At 39.9% G+C, this 15,697-nt stretch overlaps 1 protein-coding gene across 3 annotated transcripts in view; it reads left to right on the forward strand.

Moving 5' to 3' along the window:
- Positions 1 to 15,697, forward strand: part of SULF2 (sulfatase 2) — a 298,832-nt gene that overhangs the window by 270,376 nt on the left and 12,759 nt on the right. For all 3 annotated transcript variants that reach the window (XM_075176428.1, XM_075176429.1, XM_075176431.1), the window contains 3 exons: positions 9,494 to 9,731; positions 11,599 to 11,695; positions 13,817 to 13,911. In XM_075176428.1, the coding sequence (XP_075032529.1) occupies positions 9,494 to 9,731; positions 11,599 to 11,695; positions 13,817 to 13,911 (430 nt within the window). The remainder of the gene's footprint in view (positions 1 to 9,493; positions 9,732 to 11,598; positions 11,696 to 13,816; positions 13,912 to 15,697) is intronic.

The following is a 15,697-nucleotide window of genomic DNA, read 5'->3' on the forward strand; positions in this document are numbered from 1 at the left end:
AATATCATGTTAAAATTGGACCAGTAGAAGGTGAAAAGTGAAAATGTCAAACTGTATTTGAACTGTATATGATGGAACGAACCGATAAACAATTACTTCAAAACAGCTTGATAAACTATATTTCTCGTTTCTTCATTTGGGGCAAATACATACAAATTTCTTGGTGATCCAACTCTTGAGCACACAACGTAAAATTGTCCATGAGAAAAGCAAGGTGATTCCAAGTTAAATCCAGCTAGATGTAAAGATTGTCCTTGGGCCTTATTGATAGACATGGCAAAAGCTAAACGAACTGGAAATTGTAGACGCTTATACAATACATCTGCATTGTTTGTCGAAAATCTCTAGCCAATACAACAGTGACTCCACCCATTAGTAAATTATTGGCTCTTAAAAATTGAAGTGTTTGATTGAGGGCCTGTAAAGCATGTTTGTGTGACATGGTGCATTGATGCCATACAATGACCTGACATTGCTGCAGAATCTGAGCTTTTTCTGTTCGTTTAGTGATATTGCAGACGGGAGTTTCACTTCGGGCCAGATTAAGCGGTAACTTGAAAGCTGAATGTGCTGTTCTTCCACCAGGGAGCAAAGTTGCAGCAATTCCAGAAGAGGCGACAGCAATAGCTATTTTGGAATGTACTCAAATTTTAGCAAGTAACAACTTGATGAGAAACGTCTTACCTGTTCTTCCGGGTGCATCCAGAAAAAATATATTTCTCCTTTTTTTTGGAACTTCTTCCAAGACATTGTTTCAGACATTCTAGAGTTATGGTCGTTTTCAATGATTTTTAGGTGTTACCCCCCTCGCCACCCCCACCCTTAGGAGTGCTAGGGGTGTCTTGCCCCCACAATATTTGTTGTCAGACTGTAAGTCATATGTGTATCAGGTTTGGTGTAAATTGTTCCAGACATTCCAAAGTTATGGTCGTTTTCGATGATTTTTAGGTGTTACCCCCCTCGCCACCCCCACCCTTAGGAGTGTTAGGGGTGTCTTGCCCCCACAATATTTGTTGTCAGACTGTACGTCATATGTGTACCAGGTTTGGTGTAAATTGTTCCAGACATTTCAGAGTTATGGTCGTTTTCGATGATTTTTAGGTGTTACCCACCTCGCCACCCCCACCCTTAGGAGTGCTAGGGGTGTCTTGCCCCCACAATATTTGTTGTCAGACTGTAAGTCATATGTGTACCAGGTTTTGTGTAGATTGTTCCAGACATTCCAGAGTTATGGTCGTTTTCGATGATTTTTAGGTGTTACCCCCCTCGCCACCCCCACCCTTAGGAGTGCTAGGGGTGTCTTGCCCCCACAATATTTGTTGTCAGACTGTAAGTCATATGTGTACCAGGTTTGGTGTAAATTGTTCCAGACATTCCAGAGTTATGGTCGTTTTCGATGATTTTTAGGTGTTACCCCCCTCGCCACCCCCACCCCGTAATGAATTTCAATTTTAAATTTTTTTACTTGCCTCCGTCATGTTTTAATACACTCGTATGCAAAATTTCATGATCTTCGCTTGAAAAATGTGGATTTGTATAGAAAGACAGACAGAAGGACAAATTTTCTCTTTTATATATTAGATATATTTAGAGACATTGATCACAAATTCAAATAAATGTTTGATCAGAGTTGCTTATAAAGAAAAATGGTGCACTTATAAGAAAAACAGTCAAAATAATGTACTAATTGGAGGTTTCAATAGACAGTGGCTGTCATGTGTGCAGATCTTATGTAAATTTGCATCACCAGCCATTTAGCAGTGCTCAGCGATCTAGAGCGACAATCTCTAACATGATCAGAAGAACTGATAATATGACAGGGGTGCACGGTGACGACAATAGAATAATAATGAACAGTAACATTACTGAACTTCTTGAAACAAACTGAAAGCAAATTAATTTCCAATCATATCAAGTGACAATACAAATTAATATAACAATTATCATTCACTAAAATCTTAAAAAGAACTAAACTTGTTTTAATTGGTGCAGCATGAAAAACTGAAATATATTAATTTTAATCTAAGATGTATTTTGTTAAAGTTTTCTTTATTAATGCAAACCAACGCTTTTGCAAAGAATGGGAAGTTTTATCTAGATATCTATGATTACAATTGATCTTAATGTAAAATATTGGACTAAATTAATAACTGTCACAACAATGCACTTTTTAAATGTTCTAGTTGAGAATCGTCTATTATAGTTTCATTTGTTGAGGCTGTAACAACTACAAATCACAACCAGAAGATGCCTGAGATGGATGTTGATTCTTAAACGAAATACAGAGGAGATTCTGGTTTAATTTCAACGGTTTGTCTGCCAAACACTCATAAGAACCATTTTGCTAACTTTTATATTTCTCTTTCATCCACTTTAAATAATCTGCAAGATGTTTTAACTCATCCCCCTCTATTATTTATTTTAATTATTCTTTAATTTATTACAAAGATTGGCACCCTGATAGCCTGAGAGGCTACAGGGTGTCAGAAGTGGGCTGAGGAGCCGCCACCCACTCCCGAGGGAGGACCCCATGCTGCATACACTAAGGGCTGCCGGACCACATGCCAGAGGAGCGGCAGAAGGTGAGTTTCTCCTGTCAGCTGGGAGAGGGGAGTGCAGAAAGTCACAGTCAGCACCTGGACCCTTCTGTGTCTGGTCTGGCTCTATAGTGCTCTCTCCAGACAGACTGGTCTGGGCATACGACCTGACTAGGTCAGCGCACGGTTCCTGTTCTTTAGGAGGATGCTAGTATAAGCTTTTCACTAAACTCGGACGTGCCTGATACCTTCTGTGGTTCAGTCTTGGGGAGAATTAGTCTCTGAATGCTCCTGTAAGAAGAGGTCAAAGTGGAGGAGTATTCCAATTTTGAGAATTCCTTGTCTTGTGATGAGAATCCCACTAAACAACAAGATGCAGAGGAGGTAATGCGAGCCATGAGACAGGCATTACACATCCAGGATTGCATGATGTCAAATGCCTGACAATACGCGATTTAGAGAGAAGAGCAAACAGTTGGTTTGCTTTCACACTTTTCCTCAATTGGAGGTTTTTATTATGAGAAGCATGGACCAGGCTGGCACCTTGGTTCCAAGTCTAATGCAGATTCCATACCCTATATCTTCTGTCCTGGGGGGGAGGATATGGCTTAGTGGCAATATCCTTACACCAGCCTTAAGAGTGGGCATGTTCCACTACAGTCTCCTGTTTTTTCGGTTTTCTCATAGACTAGGTGAAATGACAGGCACTGAGGGAAGCCAAAAGGGCCTTAGGTTATCACCTCAGATGGCTATCGCTCTTTTGGGAGAATAGAGTAGATGGCATTAACAAGGGTCTTTTTGACATTCATTAACCATCAGAGAGGTATCAAGAGGTCTATTGTTATTAGGGCAAACCAACAGGAATATAATGTTCCAGCAATGTTTGCGGTGTTCTTCCAGGGATAGACAACTGAAAGCCAGATTCTGTTCCCTCTAGTAGAAATACTTCCACGCTTTCTCAAAAGGTGGAATGGGAAAAGCTACAGGTTATGCTGATAGCACTGGACTGGTTAAGAAGGTTGTTGTAATCAGACACTTTAATAATGTCAGTAGGCCAGCATTGGAGATCACTTTTAGGATGACAAGATAGATGGTTTCAGGGAAGAATTTACAAAGGGTCTGGAAAACCTATATATCTCTGATAGAAGTCTCTAGCCAAGTCCTTCAGTAGATTGGTTATTTCTGGTTTTGCAGAAGAGAATAGATAATGATTTAAGTCTATGGGGTAAATTTATCCAGCTGCAGGTTTTAAAAAAAAATGGAAATATTGCCTATAGCAATCAATCATATTCTAGTTATCATTTATTTAGTAAATTCTTCAAAATGACAGCTAGAATCTGATTTGTTGCAATAGGCAACATCTCCGCTTTTTCAAACCTGCAGCTTGATAAATTTGCTCCTTAATCTTTTAAAGGTGAGGATGTCTGGTATTCTTAGAGAGGAAGATTTCATTTGTAGGAAGGGCAGTTCTTTTTGCAGGGAGTTATGTAGGGCAGTTGCCATACAATCCGTCATCATGAGAGCATAAATCTAATATGATGAAATAGAATATTGAATGTCAGGGCCAAAATAAAACATTGCATTGATACCTAAACGAACCTGATTTTCAACTCGGATAAATGTTTGATGAAATGTTTTTTTATACAAAGGAAGCAGTTAGCCCAGTAGGAGGTAATTAGGTTGAGGAGACCTGCTTAAGATATGCAGATCACAGATATCCATTGTTTTGATCATGTATTTCACTTCCTAATTGACCTCCTTTCAATAGGTAGTGTAAACACAATGAACCACTAAATGTATATGACAGAGCCATATGCCTAGGTGAGTTCGTTGTAGACAAAGATAGCATTTGAAGACTGCCTATAAAGATATATAGAAATATGAGCTTCAAAGGAAAATGTCTTCATAGTTCAAATTTTGGGAAATCTGGGTGCCACTGCATACCAAGGAGCAGAAATCACACCAGGGTTGTGAATGAAAGGTACTGATGGTATCCGGGAACAGTTATAATCAAATATCTTTGGAAAAGGTATGTCACATTGTCATAATTCCATCATCAAAAGATGGACAAATTCATAAGAGATTTATTAATAATGAAATTGGGTCTGTGTGACGCTCTACAGAAAAGTTAGGTCACCTAGTAGAATTGGGTAGTAAAATAGGAAATATGCAAATGGTGATTGAAAAAAGTATCACAAACACAACACCTGGGGGCGGGAACAGGTGTTGAAGTGTGTTTAAAAAATGAGACCAATTACAAAAATTGTCAGACTTTTTGGGAAATCAATTCACATTGATAAGCTGTCCATCTTCCTTGCCAATTTCCCATGGCACAGAGTATGCCATTCATGTAAGTGGCACTCTGAATCTAATCCTTTTTATTTTAAACTGTTTTGCTTGTGTATGTTATCTCAATCTATTAATTGTTTATTAATTATTTTTTTATATCTGTATGCCCTGTACTTTTGTATATTAAATCTATAATTTAATATGTTGCGTCCTTGATACTCTAACGAATACATTCGCCTGTTAAGGAGAAATAGCTCAACCAAGTTAACCCTTTGAATGCCAGTGTGTGATTTGTTGATACATTTGATTAACAAGCTGTGTGTGCTTGCATTTACATTTGTGTAACAGTCTGGAGGTGTGAAGAGTTAACCTTTTGTTTGCTGGTGTGGGTCTTGCTAGTCTGTGAGCAGCTAGAAGCCCTGTGTGCCAGTGTGGGACAGTATATTGGGGTCCTATTGCCCGTATTCAATAGGTGGTGGCAAACCTGAAGTGTGTGAGGTGTGAGCGCTGTTTGGGGACGATTCAGTAGGTCTATAACCTGTGTGATAGGTAGAGAGAGACTGCGTACTGGAATCGTGTCACCTCATACAGCAGAACACCCCTAAAGTCATGGCAGCTGGGAGCGTGTTTGTGACACAATCCTTCTATTGCAACTTGACATTTGAATCTGGTTTTGGCGGCTTTACATCATCCTGCTTTCAATGCGCTGGATCATGTTGAGATCTTATGGGAAAAATTGTGTTCCTATTGGCTATCTCCACAGCACAAAGGCTGTCTAAACTGGGGGCTCTGCCTTGATCTCCATAGTTCTTTCTTCTTTTTTTTTTTTTTAACAAAATCTGTTTTATTGGTTTTTAAAGGCAAAGGAACACTATACAAAAATTGAAAAGTAGCATGCAAACAAATATAATAAATACACAATGGAATTTTAGTAAATACAGAAAACGTTCCATTACAGGATTATGTGGAGACATACAAGTAGACAAGGATGAGGGAAGGGGAAGGTCATTAATTCAACTAAATAAGGGAGTAAACCTATTAAACAGTAAAATTGGATACAAATGACAAGCTACATGAGATGAGAAGGTTAAGGAGTAGTGGTGGGAAGAAGTGAGTATGTCTTTCATGAGCATTTTATAGTTCTTTGCACTAGTTTTCTTTTTAGCCTAAATTGGTGTAAAAATTCCACTTATATTAGGCTATTGTGATTCCGGCTCTGTGCCGTAATCAGTCTGGGAGGAGAAAGGATCCTTTCACTTATTGGATGTTGTAAGAGTTCTAAAAGATCTATGTCAAGAGCACTCTAGATAATGAGATTTGGAAGACCGATCTTTTGGTCCTTTATGATGCCTGCAAGAAAGGTTGGCATGTTTCAGAGCAAAAGACTGGTAGATGGAGTACTGCTGTCATTCGACAGGTTTACATAGTAAGCTCATCTTGGGTTACAAGGTATAGAGCCTTGGCTGAGCAACTATGTCGGCCAACCACCTGTTGTTACATGGTACATTCATTACCTGAGTTTTCCGGTTCAAGATATTTGCATCCTACTTTTTTATGGAAGGTTCATAAGAAAGCAGGATTTTTATACTTATGTTAAATCCTTTTGTCTGATTCTATTAGGGGACACTGTGCTATCTGTTATGCCATACTTACCAACATTTTGTAAGTTAATTCTGGGAGGGGAGCTTGGTTGGTGGGCGGGGAGGGGGTCGTGGTGTATCATGTCAATTTGGTCCCGCCCCTGCGTCAAAATGCCGTTTTTGTCACGGGGGGCGGGGCCAAAATTATGCAAATCGCGTCATTTTGAGGAGCAGATGCCATTTTGCGGGATATTTGCCTGCTCTCCCGGGAGCCCAGGAGACCTATCTGAATTTCGGGAGTCTCCCGGACATTCCAGGAGAGTTGGCAAGTATGTGTTATGCAGTAGTCTGCGAAGTTAGGAAGGTTTATGTTTTTTCTCCCTCTCGTGTTTGTTCCTTTGTTCTTTGTTTGTTCGTGTTTATCATGTGGGGCTTTGTTATAAATAACTGAAGTTCCTTTTAGGGAGGGGGCATAGAGACAGTGAAGTTAAACATCTTGAAGATTATTTACCTGCCACACTCCAGGTCTGGGCCTTAGTGTCTGTCAATGGAATAAGAAAAAAATTATTTAACGGATGTATAAAAATCCTGCTTCCCGCTACATACATGACATTGTGCTGTTTTAAATAGGATTAATTTCTTTGCTGATGTTAAAGGACCCGTAGTAGCGCCTCACATGCACACGCTATCCTTTAATTATATTCTTAGATACACTCGCTATAAAACTCACACTTTTATGCACTTTTCCTTACACAGTGTTGCCTTACTCAGTCTTTTGACCACACTAAATAACACAAGTTTTACAGAACTATTTATCCAATATTCACTGTATCTCAGCAGTACTTTACAGTATATATTCGTTATAAATAATCAATACTCACAACATATGTATGTATTTAAATCAAAGTATTTTACTGTTAACACAGAAAAGCTTGTATTCACAATTCACACATATATCATAACGTTGTTCAACATAACGTAGTATATAAATATAACATTAACCCTAGGTTCACCACCGTTATTCCTTACACTATCCTAGCTTTGCATATGTATCCTTAATAAGAATCAGTATTTATAATATTGATTTAACTATCACAGATATCAGACAATAGCTACTCAATTATATGTATATAAATAGTTAAATCCACATTACAAATACACATATAGCTCTATGGGTATATATATATTATTTATACTTATCAAGTCCTTGTATCCTCGGTCCGATTCTTATCTGCAGTGTAGCGAACGTTCCTGTAGTATAGAATCCTTTCTTGTAGCTTAGTGTAATATATATATATATATATATATATATATAGTATAGTAGATCCTATAGATCTTTTCTGCAGTGTAGTGTATCCCTAGTGATAGAATCCTTTCTTATAGCTTAGTGTAATATATATATAATCCTATAGATGTTTTCTGCAGTGTAGTGTATCCCTAGTGTAGTGTATCCCTAGTGTAATGTATCCCTAGTGTATGTCCTGCAGTGTAGTGTAGAGCACTTTGTCAAGGGGCAGCAGGCATCCAGAGAGAGAGAGAGGGTCCCGGGTCTGGACTTTTATAGTCCAAACTTGGAAACTCCCAGCCTCCCAAGTAACAGCATGTGTGTGGTGATTCACCACACACACATGGAGCTTCTTGGGTCCAGGGTTGATGATGTCATCACCACTGTCGGTTCTCCCCACTATGTATGTGTCCAGCAGTAAAAAGCAAGTGATCCTTCCAGTGTCCCAACACCCTCCTTTGTTTCAGGCTTCAAAGCTGTTATCTGAAACTGACCAGAGTTGTGTGGGGGTTTTACAAACACAAGAAAAATAGCTAATCTTGCCATGTGGCTGGGAGGATGGGAGATACTTTTGAACAATGCATGAAATGGCTTGAGAATCATATCATACGAGAAGGTTCTTCAACAGCTGATATCTTACGCTTTCCTGCTGACTCAGACTGTACAGTGTATTTTAACAGCCCTGGGTGATCAGTTAAGCAAGGTATTTTTTGCATAAATTCCATGACTGGGGTTCCACAGTTGATACATATAAAGTGTAAATTGTAATTGTTATTTAGTGATTCTCATTACATCCACTGGAAGTTGGCAAAAAATAACACTTCTAGTAACAAATTTGAGCAGCAGAGGACACAGATTGTGAGGTTCCAAGAAGAGTAATGAAGATGTGCAGATTATCTATTTTGTACTACCAGAAATGGTAATACTTGCTTAAAGCAGGCACTGTACATCTGATCTTCATAGTATTTTTTTTTTCTATTTTATAGGTAGAACGAATTGCTCTCTTTGTACCATATTGCTGTCACAGTTTGCCACCTACTGGATATTATTTGGTATTACAAATAAGGTTCAGTGACAATTGCAGTTAGCGGGACTAGTATTTAAAGGCTTTGTTCAGACAGCTGTATTTATCATATATCTATTATATTGCAATCCTAATGAAACATGCACAGATTGTACATGAGCTGAAATGCAACATGCACAGGCATTATTGAAACTTATGAGTTTATTGGGAAAGGGACCACAGAGTTTATAAGCATTAATATTGTGTAGCCTGTTCTCTTTCCCTATTGCCCTAATTGAATGAACAAGCATATTGCACTGGGATCAGTAGTACATATAGTGCCATGGTCGGAATCCAACCAGTAGTCTCAGCGCTATGAGTCTGCAGTGCTAACCACTGTGCAACCGCTGCTATGATGCAGTACAACTTATATTCTGCTTATACATCTATACATATCACATTATGTCTCTCCCTCCCTGTCTGTCTGTGTCTGTGTGTGCGTGTGTCTCTACATTAGGTTATTTAGACTGTAAGCTCCAATGGGGCAGGGACTGATGTGAATGAGTTCTCTGTACAGCGCTGCGGAATTGGTGGCGCTATATAAATAAAATGATGATGATTATGTTTCTGCTTAATTATTATCACTTACATGTCTAGCTCCAACATATTCTGAATTTACTGGTAACAAGACAGGAACATTCAAAATAATAATTATATTGTTATACACTGATAGCCTTGTGTTAACTTTACAGAAAATACTTTCCTCTCTTTAACTTTTTAGTACATTTTGTTGTTCCAGAGTATAAGGCCAGTTACCTGAAGAATCGCTCTGCCCGCTCTGTGTCCATTGACGTGGCCAGGAAGATCTTTAACCAGCGCATAGAGCAGGAGTATCAGCCTGTAGTGAAGATAAATGTTAGCAACAGCTACATGTCTGTGCTGGATGATGACGAGGATAAAGATGCTGAAGATTTCAGTGGGACAGGAGGGCTGACTAACGAGCTTGTCATACCCAGCTCACTCAAAGTGACACATCGGTAAGAAGCTGTGGCGCACCTCATACCTCGTGTGACACCCAGTATGGTGTCAGGACTGTAGTGGATGTATTAACCAGTGACCAGGGCCGCCGAGAGGGGGGGGGAGCGGGTACTAATTACCCGGGCCCGGCATGTCAGGGGGCCCGGCCCGGGCCCTTGCGCTGCTGATTTTTTTTAATGTTTTAATTTTTTTTTAAAACGTTTTTTTTCCTTTCCTTTTTTTTTTTTTTTTGGCGGGGGCGGGGGGGGGGGGGGGGGGGGGGCTCGGTCGTTGGTGGGGGGAGCAGGCTAGTTTAAAAAAAAAAAAAAACATACTCACCTGATCGCGGAGCCGGCATCCCTCCTCTCTGCTGCTCTGTGCTCTATTCAGACTGTCTGAATGCTGGGTGTGATGTCATCATGTCATGCCCAGCATTCAGTCAGTCTGGAACAATGGAGCACAGAGCAGCAGAGAAGACCAAGAGAGGAGAAAAGGTAAGTGAAGGGAGGAAAACGAGGGGGGCACAGAGGGGTTAAAAAACGGGGGGGGGGGGCAGCATGACAGAGGGGTTAAAAAATGAGGGGGAGCACAAAGGGGTTAAAAAACGGGGGGGCAGCATGACAGAGGGGTTAAAAAATGAGGGGGCACAAAGGGGTTAAAAAACGGGGGGGCAGCATGACAGAGGGGTTAAAAAATAAGGGGGGGGCACAGAGGGGTTAAAAAACGGGGAAGCAGCATGTCAGAGGGGTTAAAAAATTAGGGGGAGCACAGAGGGGTTAAAAAACGGGAAAGCAGCATGTCAAAGGGGTTAAAAACGGGGAAGCAGCATGTCAGAGGGGTTAAAAAATGAGGGGGAGCACAGAGGGGTTAAAAAATGGGAAAGCAGCATGACAGAGGGGGTGAAAAAATGAGAGGGGCACAGATGGGTTAAAAAACGGGGCAGTATGGCACAGTGGGGTTAATAAACAGGGGTCAGCATGGCACAGTGGGGTTAAAAAATGGTGGGCAGCATGACACAGTGGGGTTACAAAGGGGGGGGGGAGGCATGGCACAGTGGGATTGAAAAAGGGGGGGAGCAGCATAGTATTGTCTGATGAAGGGGAGCCAGATGAAGGGGGCAAAAACAGCATGGAGGGCACAGTGTGATCATAAGGCATGGCGATGATGAAGGGGCACATTATTGTAATATTGGAGCTGGAGGAAGGCCTAATTATTAATCGTGGGTGCTATTGATTTAACGCTGGGGCTGGCTGTAATTTTCTAAATGTAGCCATTTTTTTTTCAAAATAGGTCCTTCAACATTTCTGGATCCGGACAAGCCACAACTAAAGAAAGCAGCAGCCACAGGTGGAGAAAGTGGAGAAGAACAGGTAGGAGAGAGCAGCACAGTGTGTGAAATGTTGTGATTCTAGTAGGGACAATACCAATTTTTGGTGAATGTTGTGTCCAATGTAAGGTGTAGGCCAAGACTGAACTGTTTGTGTACACACTGCATTGTTTGTATACTACCCTGTGGTGGTAGATGTCCTGAAAGTCAGGAGTGCTTAAACATATGTGACGCTCCGGCGAATTGAGAGCCTAGTGGTTTTTATGTTAGCCACGCCCCAATGGCACGTTTGCCACGCCCCCAAATGCATGACCGCACCTCCCAAAATTTTTGCACTGCCGTTTGGCTAGCCACGCCCCTGAATATATGACCATATACCTAATCTTTTTTGCGCCGCCGTAAGGCGGCGCAAAAAAATTTTGGGGCTTACTTCACTATGAGGGGGGCCCCATGAATTTGTTGTACCCGGGCCCTGAATTCTTCTTGGCAGCCCTGCCAGTGACTGGGGAATGGTATATTCCTTACTGTATCTCACTGTAAGTTGCCTGTCTTGTTTACAGGTGCCACATCCTGCCTAATGACACAGTAAAGTGTGATCTAGATCTGTACAAGTCTCTACAAGCCTGGAAAGATCACAAACTCCACATCGACCATGAGGTAAGTACAGACATGTAATGAGTAATAAAAGCGCGAACAAGACCAACACCAATGACAGAGATAAGGGAGGAGACTCTGATTGCTGTACAGGGAATGAGGTCCGAAGTGAATGAGCAACTAATATCCTGACGATGTCATAATTAATAATAATTCTAGAGAATATTTACAGTTGTTCAGCAGTCATATTAGAAACAGACCAGTCTCTTGGGGCACAAATATATCACTGTCCTGGAAATCTCCTCTGTTTACTTTACAGTAAGGAAGTGTGAAATTAGTTGACTCAATTAAAACAAAAATTCTCCATGATGAGTACAGTCTACAGAGCGAAAAGTATGAAAACAAATTTCTCAGTTGGTGAAATCACCCTTTCACTTAGTTCACCAGCATATGGACATATTAATATTATGTTTGAACAATCTTTCAGGTAAAATGAAGCTGCCTATTCAATAAAAAACACGTCTTGTAGCTTCTGCTTGTTAAAAATAATCTAGACCTAGCTTTAAAGAGCTTCAATAACATTTATATCAGTCCCTGCCCCATTGGAGCTTACAGTCTAAATTCCCTAACAAACACACACACACACACAGACATACAGAGACTAGGAACAATTTTTTTTTTTATAGCAGCCAATCCACCTACCAGTATGGTTTTTTGGAGTGTGGGAGGAAACCAGAGCACCCGGAGGAAACCCACGCAAACACAGGGAGAACATACAAACTCCATAAATCATCTTAAATTAATATTCACAAACTTCTAAATTAATTTTCAACACCACTAAAGAGACACAAGTGATGTTACAGCTGGGTTTGACTGATTTTTTTCTTTAGATTTTATCAAATTGAGGTTGATGTTAATTATGCAAATCTGTTAAAAGTTAATTTTATGTAGTTACTGCTGGATTATAATTTTTTTAACGTTAAATTTGGATCTACTATTGTATCTCATAATTCACAAAAGTACTCTATGGGGCATATTCAATTGTCCGCGGGATTTGCCGAAAATCCCACGGACCGCGCAGGATTACCGTTATTGCGGTAATCCTGCGCGGAAAAAACGTTAATACGGTACACAGTGGCCTAGTGGTTAGCACTTCTGCGTCACAGCACTGGGGTCATGAGTTCGATTCCCGACCATGGCCTTGTCTGTGTGGAGTTTGTATGTTCTCCCTGTGTTGCATGGGTTTCCTCCAGGTGCTCCGGTGTCCTCCCACACTCCAAAAACATACAGGTAGGTTAATTGGCTGCTATCAAAATTGACCCTAGTCTCTCCCTCTCTCTCTGTGTGTTAGTGTGTGTCTATATTAGGGAAATTAGACTGTGAGCTCCAATGGGGCAGGGACTGATGTGAATGAGTTCTCTGTACAGCGCTGCGGAATTAGTGGCGCTATATAAATAAATGATGATGATGATGATGAATACGGTAATTTACTTGCTGGATTTCAGCTCGCAGCTCAGGGAGCTGCGAGCTGAAATCCAGCGAGAGATTACCGTATTAACGGTAATATTTGCTCAAACTTTGGAACAATTGAATATGCCCCTATGAATGTAACTATAAAACAGTCATTGTTAACAGTAAATTTAAATAGAAACTTTATTACAAATTGGGCCTTGTTTCAGTATCTCCAATTTTACTTGATTACCGACCTCTATTTAGTTGTTCAGCATATCAGTTGCTCATTCATTTCGGATGTCATTCCCAGTACAGTGATCAGTCTCCTCCCTTATCTCTGTCATTGGTGTTGGTCTTGTTCGCGCTTTTATTACTCAGCCACCATTAAAGAAGGATGAGTCCCAGACAAGCGCTTTGCATATTTACTGTCAGAGGCCATGCCACCAGTAGTATTAGAGGAGGCCAAGCCAACAATAGTATTTATAGCGTTTACACCCTGCTGATTTGTTATGACAGTAATCCTTAGTATAACCCCATGCAATGAGTGCTGATATGACAGCAGAATGTGCCAGAAGACATGGGAAGAGATGCCAAGAACAATATAAGGGTGGACACATACATACAGAAAGATAGACACACACACAAACAAATGTTTTTATCTTCTATCATATCATCTACAGCATTCCCTATGGGAATAATCAGGAAAATCACAATATCACAATCTCATTGTAGATTGAAACTCTGCAGAATAAGATAAAAAACCTGAGAGAGGTCAGAGGACACCTGAAAAAGAAGAGGCCGGAGGACTGTGACTGCAGTAAGATCAGGTACTTGCTGGGACCGATTTGTCAGCTATGAACACCATTCCTATTTACTATAGGTTTCCAAAGGTACTGGGGGTTTAACCAAACTAGCGACACATGCAACATTTCACAGCCAAATCCGGAATAAGGTAAAAATTTCCCTGAACTTTTTGAACAGTTCGCTCATCAGGAATAACCAACCAATATAATTCACAAAGTTTCTATATCATGTCAGGTTTTGTGGCTACTTTCATAAAATTTCATAAATTCTAATTGTGTTAACCCACAACCAGACCATACACCACAGAACGCAGTAACATTCAGTTCATATTCGAGTGCAAAGAACACTTCGTTCAGAATAAGTTTTCAGGGGTGGAAATGGGAGGGGAATGGGTGTATGCCCGTAGTCACTGTACAGTAACAGCGTGCCAAGCTCAACTACACGCAGCAACGTCCGATTCAAGTTTTGCATTTCTAAGGTACATGGTTTTCAGTCGTATTACTTGCACCAGCTACAGGTCTAGTCTCAGTGCCGATTACTAGCGGTGGTAATGATATTAGCGGTGCTGATAACACAGACACCAACTTGATAGACAAAATATGCCCGAACGTGACTTCACCGACATTAAAAAAATGCAGACTTACCACTTTAATGAAAAGAGAACTATCCGACAGTGTTCTCTAACATCCCGATCAGATTCCTAACCCTAACCCAGTTCCTAACCCTAACAATAACGCTTTAAAAGTTGCAATAACATGGTCGCCATTTTCAATGACGTACAAACACAGTGCCGTTATTATTTCTGATCGGGATGTTGGAGAACACAGTCTGCATTTTATTAATGTCGGTGAACTCGCGTTCGCCCATATTTTGTCTATCAAGTTGATATCGGTGTTATCAGCTCCGATAATTAGTACCCTGATTACTAGGGATGATGGCTGAATATGTATGCTAGAACATGTGTTTGTAATCAGGGGCAACTGCAGAAATGTTTTTAATGTCCAGTAGACCTTAAGTATATTCTAATAAATGTATTCCATGGAAAAAAAATAATATATATATATATATTTTAATGTTTTCTCATTATAATTAATAAGTTTATTTTTAACAGGTGACACTAATTGAATAATTTTAAAAATTCTTTGCATTCTTTTGTGACTTGATATCGCACATATGCATTGGACGTATTCTACAGTGTATTGTCTGTTAGAGCAGAGCGGACCTAGACCTATATTCAACACTAGACTTATCTTCAAATCGGCTCGTTGTTAAATATGGATATGCATATTTTTTTTTAAAAACGCACATTACATAATGAGTCAGGCCCACTACCTTTTGCACTCAATTTTCAGCTTGAGTCTTTCATTCCGTTTGAGTTTTAACAATGTAAATGCTCTCCTCTTTCCATTATTACCTCCTGTACTTTCCTTTTAACCACATGCCTTGTATGTTTTTGGATGTAAGCTCCAATGGGGCAGCAACTGATGTGAATGATTACATATTCTCTGTACAACAATACCTAATATGATTGGCACTTATAAATGTAAACCATAATAATAATTTATAAAAGGTAGTTGTCTTTTACATTTTGCCACAAATACTAGTTTCAAAATGTAAATGTTATGTTTATGTTATATAGCTCATAACAATCCCCAATCATTACTTAGCTAATGAAGTTTTCTCAAATATATATATACAGAATACTACACTGATTCTATACTATATTGAAGGTAGATTGTCATGCTGTGTCCTTCCTAAGCATGCTGGGCCTGATTATTTTGTTTTTAAAAAAAACACGTAAATCGTGCA

Source organism: Mixophyes fleayi, chromosome 6 (genome assembly GCF_038048845.1).
Source record: "Mixophyes fleayi isolate aMixFle1 chromosome 6, aMixFle1.hap1, whole genome shotgun sequence".
Taxonomy (NCBI): Eukaryota; Metazoa; Chordata; class Amphibia; order Anura; family Limnodynastidae; genus Mixophyes; species Mixophyes fleayi.